The 15,932-nt window shown below is 34.0% G+C and overlaps 1 protein-coding gene across 4 annotated transcripts; it reads right to left on the bottom strand.

The window, feature by feature from the left end:
* Positions 1-1,306: 1,306 nt before the first annotated feature.
* Positions 1,307-14,304, bottom strand: LOC143469989 (uncharacterized). 4 transcript variants are annotated; one of them, XM_076967813.1, is made up of 27 exons: positions 13,922-14,298; positions 13,291-13,421; positions 12,873-13,068; positions 12,668-12,761; positions 12,291-12,360; positions 11,338-11,450; positions 10,791-10,920; positions 10,483-10,589; positions 10,140-10,244; positions 8,767-8,875; positions 8,471-8,546; positions 7,953-8,045; positions 7,529-7,676; positions 7,276-7,455; positions 6,665-6,787; positions 6,261-6,364; positions 5,988-6,151; positions 5,792-5,868; positions 5,460-5,590; positions 4,964-5,127; positions 4,246-4,322; positions 3,302-3,417; positions 2,843-2,920; positions 2,664-2,753; positions 2,442-2,571; positions 2,103-2,282; positions 1,307-1,955 (listed from the first exon to the last, which is right to left on the bottom strand). In XM_076967813.1, the coding sequence occupies exons 1-27, from the start codon at positions 13,923-13,925 to the stop codon at positions 1,898-1,900; spliced, it is 3,048 nt and encodes a 1,015-aa protein (XP_076823928.1). In that variant the 5' UTR covers positions 13,926-14,298; the 3' UTR covers positions 1,307-1,897. The 4 variants fall into 4 exon arrangements, 3 of the variants coding, with proteins under 3 accessions (XP_076823928.1, XP_076823927.1, XP_076823929.1); XM_076967812.1 differs by having other exon boundaries at positions 2,664-2,756; positions 13,922-14,296; XM_076967814.1 differs by lacking the exon at positions 13,922-14,298 and adding an exon at positions 13,699-13,852 and having other exon boundaries at positions 2,664-2,756.
* Between the last annotated feature and the right edge of the window lie 1,628 nt (positions 14,305-15,932).

Raw genomic sequence — 15,932 nt, 5'->3', positions numbered from 1 at the left:
ATAGAGATGGAAATTAAAGCCAACTGATGTTGTTGATGTCAATGAAATGCCCCAATAGGGGGATTTGTCAGAATGTTCTGTTGGTTAAAATTTCCATCTAAAATGGATCAAACAAATTAACGAAATAGTTTCTTTTTTACAAATTTCGTTGTTGGCTCTCATAAGCCAAATCACAAAAGTTTCGTGTAACTTACTGTATTTCGGCGTATTACGTATTACGCATTACCGTATTACGGCGCCCGTATTACACTTTGTAAATGTTGTGTCAAGTTGTTAAATCAATCCTGAAAGATTATGAAAATATCCCAGTATTAAAAAATTCTGCATTCATATAAGCATGTTATGATAGTAAAGTACAAAAAGGAATATGAACTAATATGACAGACTAACGCAATAACAATAAACATAATGTCATCTTCTTTCCGTTTCAATTGAGAATTGCTAAACTACATTTACAATTCATACATGTCGTTTCATCACTTTTTGAAAATACTTTTCCTTGTAAAGGAAAACTAAGCGAAAGATTGTAAGTTGGTTACATGAACAAGGCTGTTCGAAAGAGCATCAGAAAACAAATCTTTCCTTATCAATTATAATGACGAGTTGTAACAGGATGATCCGGTGGGGTTGAGAGTCGACTTCGGTGATGTAAATTGCGAAGTCTGGCGGAATTTTTCTGCCACGTTGGGTCCCATTTGTGTTTTGCCCAACGAGCTGCACCGATGTTTGAATTCTCATCGTGTTCTAATAAGTTAGTTGCAGTGCGGCCAAAACAAATGGATGTCTCGATATCATTCGTCGAGCTTGCTTACTTTCTGAGGCAAAAAGACTTAAGTGGAGCAGATGGAATGGCTCCTTTACTGAGCGGGTAAAAGAAAGAATAATTCTATCGCCGCGAAGCCCAAAAGTTTGAATGGCGACAAGGATGGGAAAGACGTCCATCGATGTAGTTGTAGGCAGGGCCGGCCTTGGGCCGATGCCACTGCATTATAGGCCCAGTGGTGCTTACAATCTAAAGAAAAATAACAATTTAGCTTCTATTTCGTGCAAGTCTCAGTGTTATGTTCCTATGTTTTTCTCGAATGAGAATGTTGTGGTGAGAATATATTACGAAGCAAAGCTTTGCTGATACCTAGTTCGAACAAAGTTATTATTTGGTGCGCGTTTTTGTTGATATTATTGAAGCAAGGTACTTAAAATCGGCAAACAACCAATTCGACATCAGCTCTTGCATTGGCCCCTGCGCTTGCTTGGGCCATACCTGGATGTAGGATGCGGACATCCGGTCACAATACGCAGGACGCCATTTAAAAATCTGAATGATATTTATTGAAAACAGAATTTTATACAAGGGGGAGGGAATGTTACAAACCATCAGCCACAACCAAAACGAAAAATTACGATTATCCATACGATAAGGAATGTCACATATTGTCAAAATTATAAGTAGTAAGGGCAGTCTTTGATATTGCAAACACCTTTGGTCAATTTCTGCATTTTTTGTTCACATTACTATTTGATTTAAGTCGCAAAAAAGAAATTTCGTAATATACAAAATTCAAACACACACCATAAAGTCAATCAACAATGCCAAATGTATCGCCAGCTTCTATTACAGCACCAAGCACCAAACTTGGCACGGTAAAGGTGTGTTACTTCAAAAATGAAATGCTACGTTGTGCACTGAGCTGAAACAAAAGAATCACGGTAAAACTAGATTAACTTGAGAAAATTATGCGACGTGTGTATACATGAGTTGGTAAACATGGTAGTGTACATTCAAGTGCATGTAAGAAAGCAGTGAGGAAAAGAAAATGATGGCAAATTTATACAGTACATATACAAAAGCTTTGGAGTGTGATTTCAAATGCCCTTTTGCCAAAAGATTTGGTGCAGATCAGAATCCTGTGTGCAGGGATATCTCCCTCATTTCATCCTTTTCGTCACGATTAAGTCTAAATATGAACACAAATGTTACAGTGATGGAAACTTAACAACAGACAATAACATTAGTGCATACGGTATAACATTCTTTATTCAAGTATTGAAGAAAGCGTTCAAACAAGATGGCGCACGTAAACATCGAAAACACGGACACGTACATAATATACATGTTTGTGTTGTTGATAGTCAGCACATTCTCAGAGATGCTATTGGCCTTTCCGTGTGCTTTCAAGGCGGTAGAGACAATCTTATTGAGGCCAGCGGTGGACAGCTCAAAGCACTGGCGTGGTGTGGTAGTGGCGTCATCCCCAGCAAGAGTAACATGTTGCTGTACTGTGCTAGAATGTAAAATATGACATAAGCCTATTCTTTTCAACAAACCAGTCACACAAACCCTTTGCAATTTAAAACATGCCGTGCTTATTAAGATCTGCAGTTTTTTTAAAGGTGTGTGTAAAATATAGTTAACGCGTTGATAACACAGTATTGGTACTTACAAAACTTTCGGTGGCTTGTTGATAAAGAATTGCACGAAGGCAATGTAGCTTAGATTTGGGACATCATTAATCGCCAAAGCTTCATCAAGTTCAAAAAGTGAATCCTTAAGATTAACTCCCCAACACGTCCCTAAAACATTAAAACACTTTTTTTTCTAAATAGCCAGCGCCACAAAGGGTTAATTGTTATCAAACAAGACTCTGCAGGACAGTGGGACTGACCAAACACGACGCGAAATATGTCCAAGATTGTGTTGGTCATGTCAAGCGGGGAAGAACTTGACGCGTTCAAAATGACAGGAACAGCAAGTTCTGCTGCATGAAGAAATGGTAAAATTATTCAGCTATTACAGAAAGTTTTTAGAATTGTTAAATTACTGTATAGATCGACGAAGTCCAACCTTCTTCCGAGTTCAAGCTATGTAGCTCAGAACTGTCCATTTCAGACTGACTGCTTTCAAAAAAGGAAACTTCATCTCCTAAATAAGACGATTGTTGCAGATCAGACAGAAATGATAAAGAATAAAGATAAAATATTTTACAATGCCTTAATTTTTTACTGCGTTAAGTTTAGTGAAGGTTGACGCGACTGGTTTGTTACAAGTTCTACAGCTGCGTATATAATTATTTGCCTTCTGATGATTTCTTGTCAGACACTTTAAAAAGTTTTTTCAAGTTAGCTGTGAATCATAAAATTTAGTTCATTACTTATGTGACAAGAGATGGTTTATTGCTATTCGTCTACCCTTAATCACTAAGCGAAACAAAACTATAGAACAACCAACCCAAAATATTTCAAACTGCTTGGACGTAATGATAAAGAAAACAAACATTCTGGCAAAAAAGCAACTTTGAATCACCTGGAAGCTGTTTAGCTTTTACAGTAGATGTGAAGATGTTGGTATTAACTTTAGTTGGACTGGACATATCAGCACTAGATGATGAGAATGACATATCACAAAGATTTTCATTCTGCCTACAAAAAGCAAGCATAACGTGATCAGACTAAGGGTTGTGACTTGTACACAAAATAAATAGAAGGGATAAATTATATTTTACTGTACAATATTGAATGTTATCAAATGTGCAGAAATGCAGTATATTTCAAGCAAAACGTCTGCTGATAAACGTTTTTTAGAAACTGTGGAAGCTCGTTAATTTGAAGTTGAAGACACGGATTAAATTACTTCAAAGTGAACCGTAGTTACTAAATTTAATAGCTAATGTCCATGAAAACAAAACTATACAATGATATAAACACTTTTGCTATCAATAAACCTGCGTTTTTGTTTCCTAAATCTTGTAAAAGATTCGATTACAATGTCCTGACAGGTATGCCAATATAGCAACAATGCCAATAGAATATGTTCGTAATCAAGATACTCTTTCTAACTATAAAGTAATACGTTAACCCATTAATAATAATGTGAGATAAATGGCCTAATTATGTCCTATAGACAACGAAATTCCACTTGGATTTAACCAAAATATGGAGATAATGAGTTTTAAACCAGCGTTAGTTGTTTACATGCATTTTGTTAAGCTATTGAACTGGACCGAAAAAAGTTGCTTCTTGTTTGCGAAAGTTAATTTAATCAGCTTCCATTTGGCGAGAAAACTCAATAGGTTTGTTTTAAAAAAAATTTATTTCCGTTTTTATTTTTTATTTTTTTTTTATTTCTTGCGTTATTTAAATACCATACAATAGAATTGCTTTATGTAGGCTTGAACATGCCTATCTGTTTAATTAAAGAAAATTCATGAATCATTTGTATGCTTTCAACCATTGTTCTATGCTACTTACTTCCACACTAAAGCAGCTCTGTATTTCGAAGTTGCATCCTTTTTTACCAAACTTGGGTCTTCAAGTAAGAATCCCATCTGAATGGATAAAACATGATGATGAAATACTAAAAAGTAGCAATTCCTACAACAATTGTAGTTAAAAACATATTATATTTATACAATTGCTGACTAGTTTAGGATAACAACCAAATCATTACTCATCAGAGCGTAAGTTAAACTGAACGGAATTTAGAACAACAGAATATAAAAAATATATACAACTGCATAAATATTGTAAGCGAAGAGATCCAAAGCCATTAGCATACTTGCTCTCACAACTACAAACTATTTCATTTGCATGAGGGAAATGCATATATTCCGTGTCACTAGACAGATTTTACTGCTCAGATACGTTTTGTCAACAGGTAATAGCTTTTTACAACTGAAGGTATGAGCTTAAGAATCAACGCATAGCCACATACTTTGTACTTGTCTTGACACAAGTAAATCAACCTACATGGTCACTTCATGTGTTTAAACAGCAAATGTGTTTGATTAGTTCTGCTTACTTGTTGAAATTAAAACAAAAAGAACGCATTGCTTTGAAGTAAACGGCACGTGAATGAGACCTTCCCAACTCAAGCAACAGTGGATTAGATGTCCGAATATACCAACAATATCTCGAACATCTTTTGGACTTGGAAAATGCAGTGGTTTGAACGAACGATAACGCTTACCCTTTCGCGAACACGAAGTTCCGTAGAAAGATCCTTTACTTCATGCTTGCCCATGGCATCCTGGTAGGCAGTTATGTGGAAGTAAACATTATCTTCAGACTTTGAAAAACCGTCCATAGTAATAAATCCAAACTTGGCTTGAACACTATGCAAAGTCCCAAGCCCTACAAAGAACTGTCGTTGATTATATCGGTTGTGTAGTTCGTAAACGTTTGTAGAGAGTTCTTTGACGATGCGATATACAAGACAAAACTAACTTCTGTCAATGTTCTATTGAAGTATATCATATGTTACATTAATTTCGTCCATAAAATTGCTGAAGTGGAAATGGTTATTTCTTGAATTGAGTTTAACTTATTAGCTAGGATAAATTACCCACTGAAGACTTTGTAATAACTAGCACATTGTCATAACGCAGCCTTGTCACTGTGTTTTAAATATGTAACATGTTATTATGTAACATTTAGCCATAGCCCATATGCACACAAAGCAAAACCTTGAGTTAATGGCTTTTGACCATTTGTCTTGCCGGCTGTTGAAGTAGACACTTTTTTCAACAAGCTATCATTGGCATTAACAGTATATCCGTTGGTAGTAGACTTTCCGAGATTGTCTTCACGGCTAAATCTTAAGTAAAAACATGATACCGAAATTTCAACATCGTAATATTGCATCGACAAGGTATATAACGTGCAAAGTACTGTACATCATTTCAAGATTTACAGACTACTACCACTTGCAGATAATGATCATACCATCTGCTTTGAGGATATGGATGGATAAAGCAAAGCTGAAACCCAACTTTTATTGAAAATTGTTTATACTTACTTCCAAACTTTTACAGCTCGGTATTTGGACTTGGTGTTTCTTTTCACAGAACCAGATGGTTCAAGAATGTAGCAAAGCTAAATAGATGACAATTTTCTTACTTGATAATATTTATTCATATTAATTTATTAATGACAATTATTATTATTACCGCATTATTATTTTATGTAATATATGTATTTATGTGATGTTTTACCTTTTCACCAACTTTTAGTTCTTGGGTCAAGTCAACATTAGTACTTAAACCCATCCCAAGCTGATATGCTTTATTATCAAAGTAGATATTTTCTTCAAATGTATTGCTTTGTTTCGTTATAAAACCAAACATTTTCTGCAAATTGTGATGAACACAGCCCACACCTTAAAATGAATAACCAAAGTGTTTAAAAGAAAGAAAAGAAACAAAAACAATTGCAATTATCATCCAAGATAATCAGTATAAAAAACAAATGTATGTTACAATAATTACCTTGTGCTTTGTCCTCACTCGACTTTTCAACAACTTTCTTATTTTTTAAGGGTGTGCTAATTCCATTAGAAGGCATTTTCTTTCCAACTACAATGTTCCAATTTCTACAGATAATGTTAAAAATGTAACAAAAATTTCAGCAAAAGCTGCAATAACCAATCAATATCACATAGATATTTACTCGATCACTTATCGAACAAATAGTAAGCACTAAGCAGATGTTGCAAATACAATTGAACAACAACTGCTATTAACTCAACAAGAAAACGGAATACAATACAAGAAAGATAAAAAATCATTTAGTAACTAATTAACTTACAAAAAATTCAAATTTTTTTGTCTATGTTACAGTCTATAGATAAATCGCAAATAAAAAGATTATTGTAGGAAATTGTTGTATTTACGTCGATGATTCTTCGTTATCCGTATGTTTCTGTACCACTTCATATTGAGTACGAAGTGCAGGAAATGCTTCTTCACTAATACTTGCAGGAAGCGCAGGAAATGCTTCTTCACTAATACTTGTACTACAACAACAAAAACATGTGGAGAGTGCTTCTGCTAGAAACACTTGAAAGTGGTTCAATTAATAATAAAAATTCAATATTTCAGCTGAAAAACAAGTGACCGTGGTCCGAAAACCGAGGCCACAATTACTAGGAGGTAACTCTGCTAGAATTTGCACTACTTAAAATAGATAAAAAATTGAGATGAGGAAAAACTAAGGCCGTCTAGTTATAGAAATGATCTTCAACCAAGGTTCTCGATGCGGTTTTTAATGGTAAAAAAAATGTGAATTATGCTTGGGTACATACAGTAGGTTAGCAGCACAGAACTACAGTTGTATTGTCTAAGCGTTTGTTAAACAGCCACATAAATGTTATAAGTAGGCTGCTGTAAACATTGAAAAAGTCAACAGCCTTTGCCAATATCATGGCTCAGAATGACGGTAACAGTAGGTTAAGTTTCTTATAACCAACCACACAAATTAAAACAAAATGTTTTATATCCTTACATGTCACTCATCCCACTTGTTGTAAAGTCTGAGCAGGCGGAATTATGTCGTACACGATCGGCCAAAGCATGTGTTCCGAGTGCTGGAAATCCAGAATGTTGCATTTCACTTAGTTTAGTAACTGAAACAGCACGCCATTTCGATCTGTGGTTGATGGTCTGGAGGGCACGTCCATAGACCCTGCATAAAATGTCTGATATTTCTAGCGCATAACTTTAGAAGTGATCAACGAAACGAAACTTATAAAAACTACCTCTCTCCCTGAGAAAAATGCCTAGACAAATCATCATCTTGATTTAAATCACATGATTCTGTGTTAAAAAACACATGTTCAGACTCATCGAAAGGAGCATCATTTCTTCTTATAAAACCAAAGTAAGAAGTCGTGTACAGAACAGAACCTAAAAATTAAGAAAATATTCTACAAATGCATCTCTAAAAACCTTAATGACAAGTTTGTCTCTTTGTTTGTGTTTGAATTGGTAACAGTGATATAATACATGGTATAACATCAAAAAATATTCTAACTAAATAACTATTATGTTAAACCAGTCTGTGAAATGCATGTTTGTACAGTATATGCACAGATGCTAAAGATACATTTGACATCTGAACAATCTCGCGAACTGATTTGCTCACACTTCTACAACTTATTAAATAATGTGATATCAACCTACCATAAAAGGATAAGCCTTCTTCACCACGTCTGATTGGGGAAACATTGCTACGCAAGATCTCCAATGTCCTGGAGGGCGTCCCAAGCTGTGAGCCTGTCATATGCAACAAGCCAAGTCATTCTTTGTAAAAGAAGGCTACATGGTACTAATAAACTTTGATAACAATGGAAAATCTTTCCTATAGGTTTTGAGACTAAAATAAAGTTTTTTCAACTGTTTGCATCATCTTTATTATATTGCTATTTCTTGTCAAAAGTGCTTTGTTCAATTTTTTGCTTTTAGCAAATATTGAGTACAAATAATGTACAAATATTTAAAAGTGTAAATTCAATTGCGTATAGGCATTTAGACTGATAGATTTTTTTAAATAAGCCATGAAAATGAACAGAAATATTTCACTCATAAGAAACAACGTAAAAATGTTGTGTAAAATTAGGCGAATCGCAATGACAGCTTCCGAACTACAAAACATTACAATTCACGCTGTAGCTTGTTTTGTGTTGCATTATACTACTCACTAGCACCACTAGCAGTTCCATATGTCAGTGCCACTTTTGCACCCTTTCCTCTAGAATGCTCTTTCTGGACATGTGTCTGAAAGTTATACCAACAAACAGTTAATGCATGTCGCATTGTATGTTATGTTATACTGTTATGTTTTATGTTCCACACATACTTTACTATAATAATACAACCAAAACAAACATGTTTTAAAAATGTAGTTGAATGCTTTCCCAAAGCATTGTTCAGTTTGTATTAGGATTTCTTAAGGTATCTTGTGAAAGCCTTTTATTATGATATAACAATTTCATACCTTTAATTCTTCTTCTGCTTTAAAAACAGCTTTAAAGATTCCATGACAGCAATCTTCACGGCAAGCAAAGTGCAGATGATAATGATGATCCCATAAATCGTTAATATCACTATCATTATATAAGGTACATATAAGTAAGTGAAGTATGTACAGTGTAGTCTAAGGTGGTTTTTAAACATTAACTTTGGATTTTTACAAGGATGTTTTACAGGAGTCACCAAACTACGGCCTGCATTATTAATTTGTTCGGCCCGCCTCACTGAATCACAAATGAGCTTATTGAGAAGTAGCCTATTGAACAGAGCAGGAATTTGGCCCACAATCGTCAGTTTTTATGATTATCTGGTCCTTTGTGAAAAAAGTTTGGTGACACCTGTTCTAAGAGAAATAACAGAAATCGTTGATGTTAAACGTTTTAAAGAAAATGAAATTTGAAATAGAACCTTTCATAAAATGGTATTGCAATGACACTAATCTACTAATTATGCAATACAAAGTAGTTTTCATTTCAGTTAATTTATTTCATTACAATATTTGCATTGGTGCCGAACTTATACATTTTTAAAGTGCAAAATGTCACCAAACCTATACATTTTGCTTCATGCGATCTTAGCAATGCAGCACCACTTACACAAATAGAACTGCTATAAAATTTTACAAACTACGTTTTTACCATTTGGAAAATTTTTGAAAGGAGTTCTATAAAAAAATTAAAAACTTATTTATTACGAACCACCTTAACAGTTTATAGAATAACGAAAAACATAGCATAGAGTACAACATCTACCTCAGGAATGTCTAACTTTGTTGTAACGAAAAGTCTTAGTGGATTATTAATTTCCTTAACGAGAAACTTTTGCAATTAATATCTGCTGGTAATGGTGTAGTTATAAGTAGAAAAGAAAAGATTAAACCATGTGAAAATCTTCGCAAAAGAAACAACACTATGGAATCAGCCCATTACTAATTTTATGATTGAAACGGCTGTGGGCTGAAGAAGAGTTTTTCATATGAGCACTAACAAAATCCCATAAATGCAAAGGACTTAAATGGGAAAGACTTGTGACTTTTTATTTGTTGTTGTAAAACACGTCACCTGACCAGAGTAAACTAATGCTGGGTTTATATGACGCATTTTAAAGCTTAACAATGATAAAATATGCAAAAGTATATAAAAAATGGGATAGTAGGCAATATAATTTTTTATCATTTGTTTCTTCAAGGCACAGGAAAAACTCGGTAGCTCAAAAGCTGCCCTCAGGACAACTTTCAGCATCTCACAAGACAACGGTGGCCATTTGTAATTTTGCTCATCTATAACATTTCATTAAGAACACAATCTTTTATATGGTAACTACCAACTTTGTACTTACGCATAAAACACATAGTTAGTATCATCACATAAGTGGCAGGAGCAGTGATGCTGCTGTAAATGGCGAAGTAGTTCATCATTATCCAAGTATCGGCAATCACAAAACCTATAGCACATTATTACAAGTTTAGAACATTGTATATTGGGGCTTTTAGGCAGAAGACGGACCAAGATCAGCAAATTTTTCCCTAATTTCATTACAGAATATTGATCGGACTTCAAATATTTCTGTAACTATCACATTTTAAACAAACCAGAAATAAGGTCCCAGTCCCAGTGTGTTATGGAGTTGAGATGTCAAAAAGTTGTTTTATTTGTGTCATAAAGTTAAATAACGTACTCACTTGCACAATGGATGACCCTTGTGTGCACTTCCTTCACCATCATCACCTTCACTTTTATGCTTCTCTAGCTCAATAGTCGAGTAGGTTATACGCTCGTGAGTAAATTTCTGCAAAAAAACAACAACTTCTAACATAATGAATATTAGAACAACTGCAAACACATATAACAATTTCTAACTACTACTTACAATATCTTGATATCAAGTTACTAGTCGTAATATATTAGTTATAAAGTATTGTAGTTAGGAAATATTTACATGGTTACTAGTGATTGTACTGTATCAACTCAACAATCAAGAAATGCTTACCTTACATTGCCTAAGACAAAGCTTACAAAAGTATTCCCCATGTTTTAGTTGTAAATGTGACTTCAAGTCATCAAAATCTTCAAAGTTTTTACCACATCCTTTTATTCTACATTTGTGCTCGAGTAACTTCCTAGAAAATAACCACCATGAAGCATGTTCAAGTTTAGTTTACCTTAAATATTCAAAATTCAGTTATGGTTGGTTTAAATAAACAACAGTATACAGTCTGTAATTGTTGATACAGACAACTTTTATTACTTATTCAGATAATTTTTATAAAAGGCACAAATATCTCAAGATATCTCGTTCCACAAGATACAACAACTGATCCAAACTTATTATCTTACAACAAAAATAAATGAAAATCTAACTGATCAGTGAGTTATAAGTGAGTGACTGACCCGCAAAAAAATACATGTATTTGTTTACAATATATATGCAAATAATGTATAATTTATTAATAGCAAAAATAAAAACAAAAAACTTTTGAGTTACACTTGTGTTACTGCTCTTTCCCTCATATGTCAAGATGTTTCCCACAACTTACCTATACATGGTACGTATTTGCTGATTCTCTAACAAAATACCATACTTTTGTTCTTTGATATAGCTCTTTGTGTTTAGTTCATCGATCGGCTGAAGCTGTTGAGTAAACAACACCTACAGTACAAACAACAACAATATTAATAATAATAATATTAACAAGTAACTTACATGTATAAAATGAGGCTTAAGCACATGTATTCTCAGCACAAATGAATAATCAACAAAAATAAGTTTAAAATATGACTTAGTAAAACAACTGCCAGAAATTATTAGAATTCATTGATACAGTATGGCATACAGCTTATCTAAATTTCAAAGTAAACATACACAAATACTTAAAACGAAGGCTAGATATTATCACTACTAGTGTACATATGTGCACATATATTAAATGTCATATGGGTGGTTGTTAATTGCGGGTTTGTACAGTAGGATGCATGAAGTTTAAATTTTAAGAAATACCACCTTGCTATAACAATAAATGAATTATATTATTATCAACATCATTATAGGAAAAGAGATACAGTAGACTCAGCTTATTATTCTACTGTATTGTAACAAAAACATTCATATTTCTGGGAAAATTAGTTTCCTGTCAAAAGGTCTCATGATACAAGAGATAAGTAATACTTTAGTTTTGCTCAAAGAAAAACAAATCTTTGTCTTGGAAAAGAACCAAGGGTTTTCCCCTGGGAAGCCTATTCAATATTTACTAGATGCAAATAAGACCTATTTCATCATCTAGATCAAACGCTTCCTGTTAGTTTAACATGCTTAATGTCTATTTTTATTGCCATTTCTACAGTATTGCATCATGTTAGAGTTATATTGCTTAACCATGAGTCAAACAAGGTTATCCAAAGTACAGGTAGAAAAACCTTATGACATAATGTACATTTATCCATTCATTATTATCGATACAGAATTATATGATACTTATTTCAGTAGCAATACCTCATTAAGCTCTATACGACAAGTTGGGCATTGTTTATCATCACAAAGGACTCTTAACTTCGTTGAACACCTTCAAAAATAATTTGCACACTAAAGCAGACTTGGTATTATGTTGGTAAAAGGTGCTTAAAATATCATATTACTCACTGCGATTGTTAGGTAAATATGTCATTAAACAGATTACTCACTATAACGATTGTGCTCAGGATATCAATAAAATGGCATTTTACAAAGCATGTTAACCAAAGGTCAGTAGCCTATATTATTACATAAATATCACGTCTATTACCAATTGAGGCATTTACATTAAATATGATTGTACATAATGTATAAATATTTACAATAATAATCATAATACTGAAATAAACCAGTCATACTTGTGGCATATTGGATGAAAACAAACGCCAAAAGCGTAAAACTCAAAATCGTCAGAACATACCATACAGGATTTTGAGTTTAGAATGTCGTTTTCTGTTTTATTAGAGATAAAATAATAGTTTAGTCTGTAAGATACTTTAGCATAATTAAAAATATATTGAAAAAAAGCTAAGAAAGAAAAAAAAATGCTAACAATAGACTCACTAATAGCTTGGACAGCAGCCTTAGACGGCTGCTTAAATGTAGAAGTAGACGATGGTGGAGGTTGATTTCGAGAAAAACTTCGATTTGAAATCGCTGCATTTGAAGCAGCACCAAGGTTCTGAACTGGCAAGACATTTCCATCAATTATAGCAAAAGCATTTGGATGCTTAATTAAAAACTTCTCGAATCCCACCCTCTGCAAATACATTCACAGTTCAGTTAGATGAACAGAAACAGTATAACAATGTTTAAAAATTAAATGTTGAAAAAAAAAACCAGACAAGAACACTCATTTCAAGCCGTTGTTGCCACAAACACCATAAAATACAAGTACCATAATAAACATAAAAAATGTATGTATTTGTACTTTAACCCAGAAATCTAGCAAGCTATTCATATTCCAAGTATAGTAATTTACCTTAAGATAATTTTTTTTCTTTTTACCCAAGTCACTAAGGTGGCTGCCCAAAGAAGTGACTGGAAGACAGTCACCAATCTGAGATTGAAGAACTCCTGTCAGATGTTTAATAATTGCTTCTTCCATAATGTCTGATAAATCAACAACAGCAAAATCTTTAGCCTAAAACTTAAAAATATCACCAAGCTTGTAGATAAACTGAAAACTGAGTGTAAAAATAATTCAGTTAAAATGGATCTGAAACTATACAAACTACAAAACCAATTTTTTTAGTAAACGATACAGGTTATGTTAATGCCGTATAATGTACTTGTACATATAGGCTGAAATAACGATAAATAAAAAGTCTAACTATCAATTATTGAAATTTTACACCCTTTTAAAATAATGCTTTGTATTGGACCACACCTCAAAAGTGAATTGCATTGGTTAGTAAGTAGTTGTATACACAAGGGCTGCTATGGGTTTGCAAAACAAACAAGACAACTTTTCCAAAAGAACTTAAAGTCAGCTGCAACTTAGTTTCTATAATTAAAACATATGTATGGTATGGCAGTTTCTTAAATTAAAATAATAAGACAAAGCTAAAAAGAAAAGCGATTGCAACGAGAATTAAAACAAATAAGCCTACCCATGAGTGAATTCTGGACCCCATGCGGGCCATGCCCAATTAGCTGCTAAAAGCCTTCCAAACAATTTCATCAACAACAATGCAATTGAAAAGACATTTACTAAAGTGGATTTCACTTTTAAAAAAGTGTGTAGGCAACAGCAATATTTGCTCGAAATAAAAATTTACTGAAACGAAACCACCGAGAACGGATTATTGTAGCAGGGCCAGCGATGCATACTAGGAGCCCGAAAAAACTTTTTAGTCAACCAGTCTAAAACGCAAATCAAAGAATCTAGCTCCTAGCTGAAGCGAGTGCTAGCGATATCTGCCTAACCCTGAAACGCAACACACTGCTGAGGTAACGATAGGTCAAGGTTTCCTGACCAAACTATCCTACTTAACGCACCAGTCCACATGCAGGTTAAATCCGTTTTCTTGGTTTGCGCTGAAAAAGCGAAGAATATATGCTGATTAATTATTACACCCTTTTCCCTTAGGGTAATCACCCAAGTACAAACCACCTTCTTGTTTTCTTTCTTCTTTTTTCTTACGTCGGAGTCGCTGAAGCGTAACAGAAAAACAAAGAACAGATTTGCTGGTTGTTTATTGACCAACATTTCAAAGATTTGCCCAGGCGAGTAAGTTTAAGGTGACTTTAAGAGAAGTTTCAATGCGTAATGTTTGCATAGTTCAGATTAGCTTTCGTAATTGCACAAAACACCTGCGCATTCTTGTCTGTTTGCTTTGTCTTATTTGAGGAAACACTTTTGAATGGTGCAATACAGTTCTCATACTGCACAATTCATATTTGAAACGATCTATCAAAACCGTTATGACCATATTGACCACCAAACCATATTCACTTCACCAAACGACTGACAGCGTATAAAGTTAACTACAAAAACAAGCTATTCCGTTAGCGAAGTAATTTGGACTATTTTGAACATGTCTTTATTGCGCAGATGGTGACGTTCAACTAATGCTGATTTACCTACGCGTTGCTATTGCACCACCTCCAAACAAAAGAGTAGGATCGTGTGGGTGTGTGTCATATCAAGGTAGTGATAGGGCGACGTTTGGTTGCGTCATAACTGGAAAAAGGTACAGCAATGGTTAACAAATAAAGATCGAAAGTGGGTAGATGACTATTTCCGTAGCAAGGCACTTTCATAGCATAAGCAGTAGGAATGCGCCGCGATGATAAAAATTATTCGGGTTCGTGCGAATCCGAATAATTGTGCGAATCATAACGTTCGACATGAACGAATCCTGAATAGATTCATATCATCACCAAATGATAAAATTTCACCAAAAAGTTGCCAAATCTTACTTGTAACGTGATGAAATTGCTAAAAATTAATGACCAAATGACGATACGATAAGCAAAATTCTTAAGTGATTGACCTTCAGCAGAAATGTTGACTGTAGTTTAGCTAAGCCAGCAAAATCGATCATCATTATTTACCAAAGTCGACAAATTTATAAGTAATGATGATTCGGGTTTGCATTTTTTAGTATTCGTGTTCGCCAGAATCTTCTGCACAGGCGATATTCGGCGAATCTATTTGGTTTTCGGTACTTATCGGCCCATCCGCAATCGGAAGCAGGTACCATTATCGGCCAAAATATTCTTTGTATCTGCAATATATTTTGTTACTGCTGTTACCTTCAGTTAAAGGATGTTACGCCTGTGATAATAAAGGGATATTATAATATACAAATCGAATATAATATAGAATTCTTATTTTCAGACGTCTGCTTTACCAAACATTACGTCAATGATAGATAACATTGCGTACCGATAACTTTTTGTTTTCCGTTTGAAGTTGTGTCTTGTGTGAGTTATGAACAGCTGTTCAATGCATTCTTTCTACTAAGATCAACCCTATACCATGGACGTCTTTATGCTGTTGCTGTGCTAATGCTTTGTCTAAATGTAATTGTTCAAGGAAACTTCAATATTATCAGTATATACAGTTGTCATTCCTATATAACCATTGTTGAAGTCTATTTCAATAAGTTCAGTGTT

This window comes from Clavelina lepadiformis, chromosome 9 (genome assembly GCF_947623445.1).
Source record: "Clavelina lepadiformis chromosome 9, kaClaLepa1.1, whole genome shotgun sequence".
Classification (NCBI taxonomy): Eukaryota; Metazoa; Chordata; class Ascidiacea; order Aplousobranchia; family Clavelinidae; genus Clavelina; species Clavelina lepadiformis.
Note: the sequence above shows the minus strand (reverse complement) of the source record. Positions and strands in the feature narration are given on the sequence as shown.

What these genes read in the sequence shown, in the direction of transcription:
- LOC143469989 (XM_076967812.1), bottom strand. An exon ending in TTTGTCTTAGGCAATGTAAG is followed by an intron (nt 10,590 to 10,790) that starts GTAAGCATTTCT and finishes GTTTTTTTGCAG; the next exon opens with AAATTTACTCACGAGCGTAT. An exon ending in ACTAACTATGTGTTTTATGC is followed by an intron (nt 8,876 to 10,139) that starts GTAAGTACAAAG and finishes ATATAATGATAG; the next exon opens with TGATATTAACGATTTATGGG.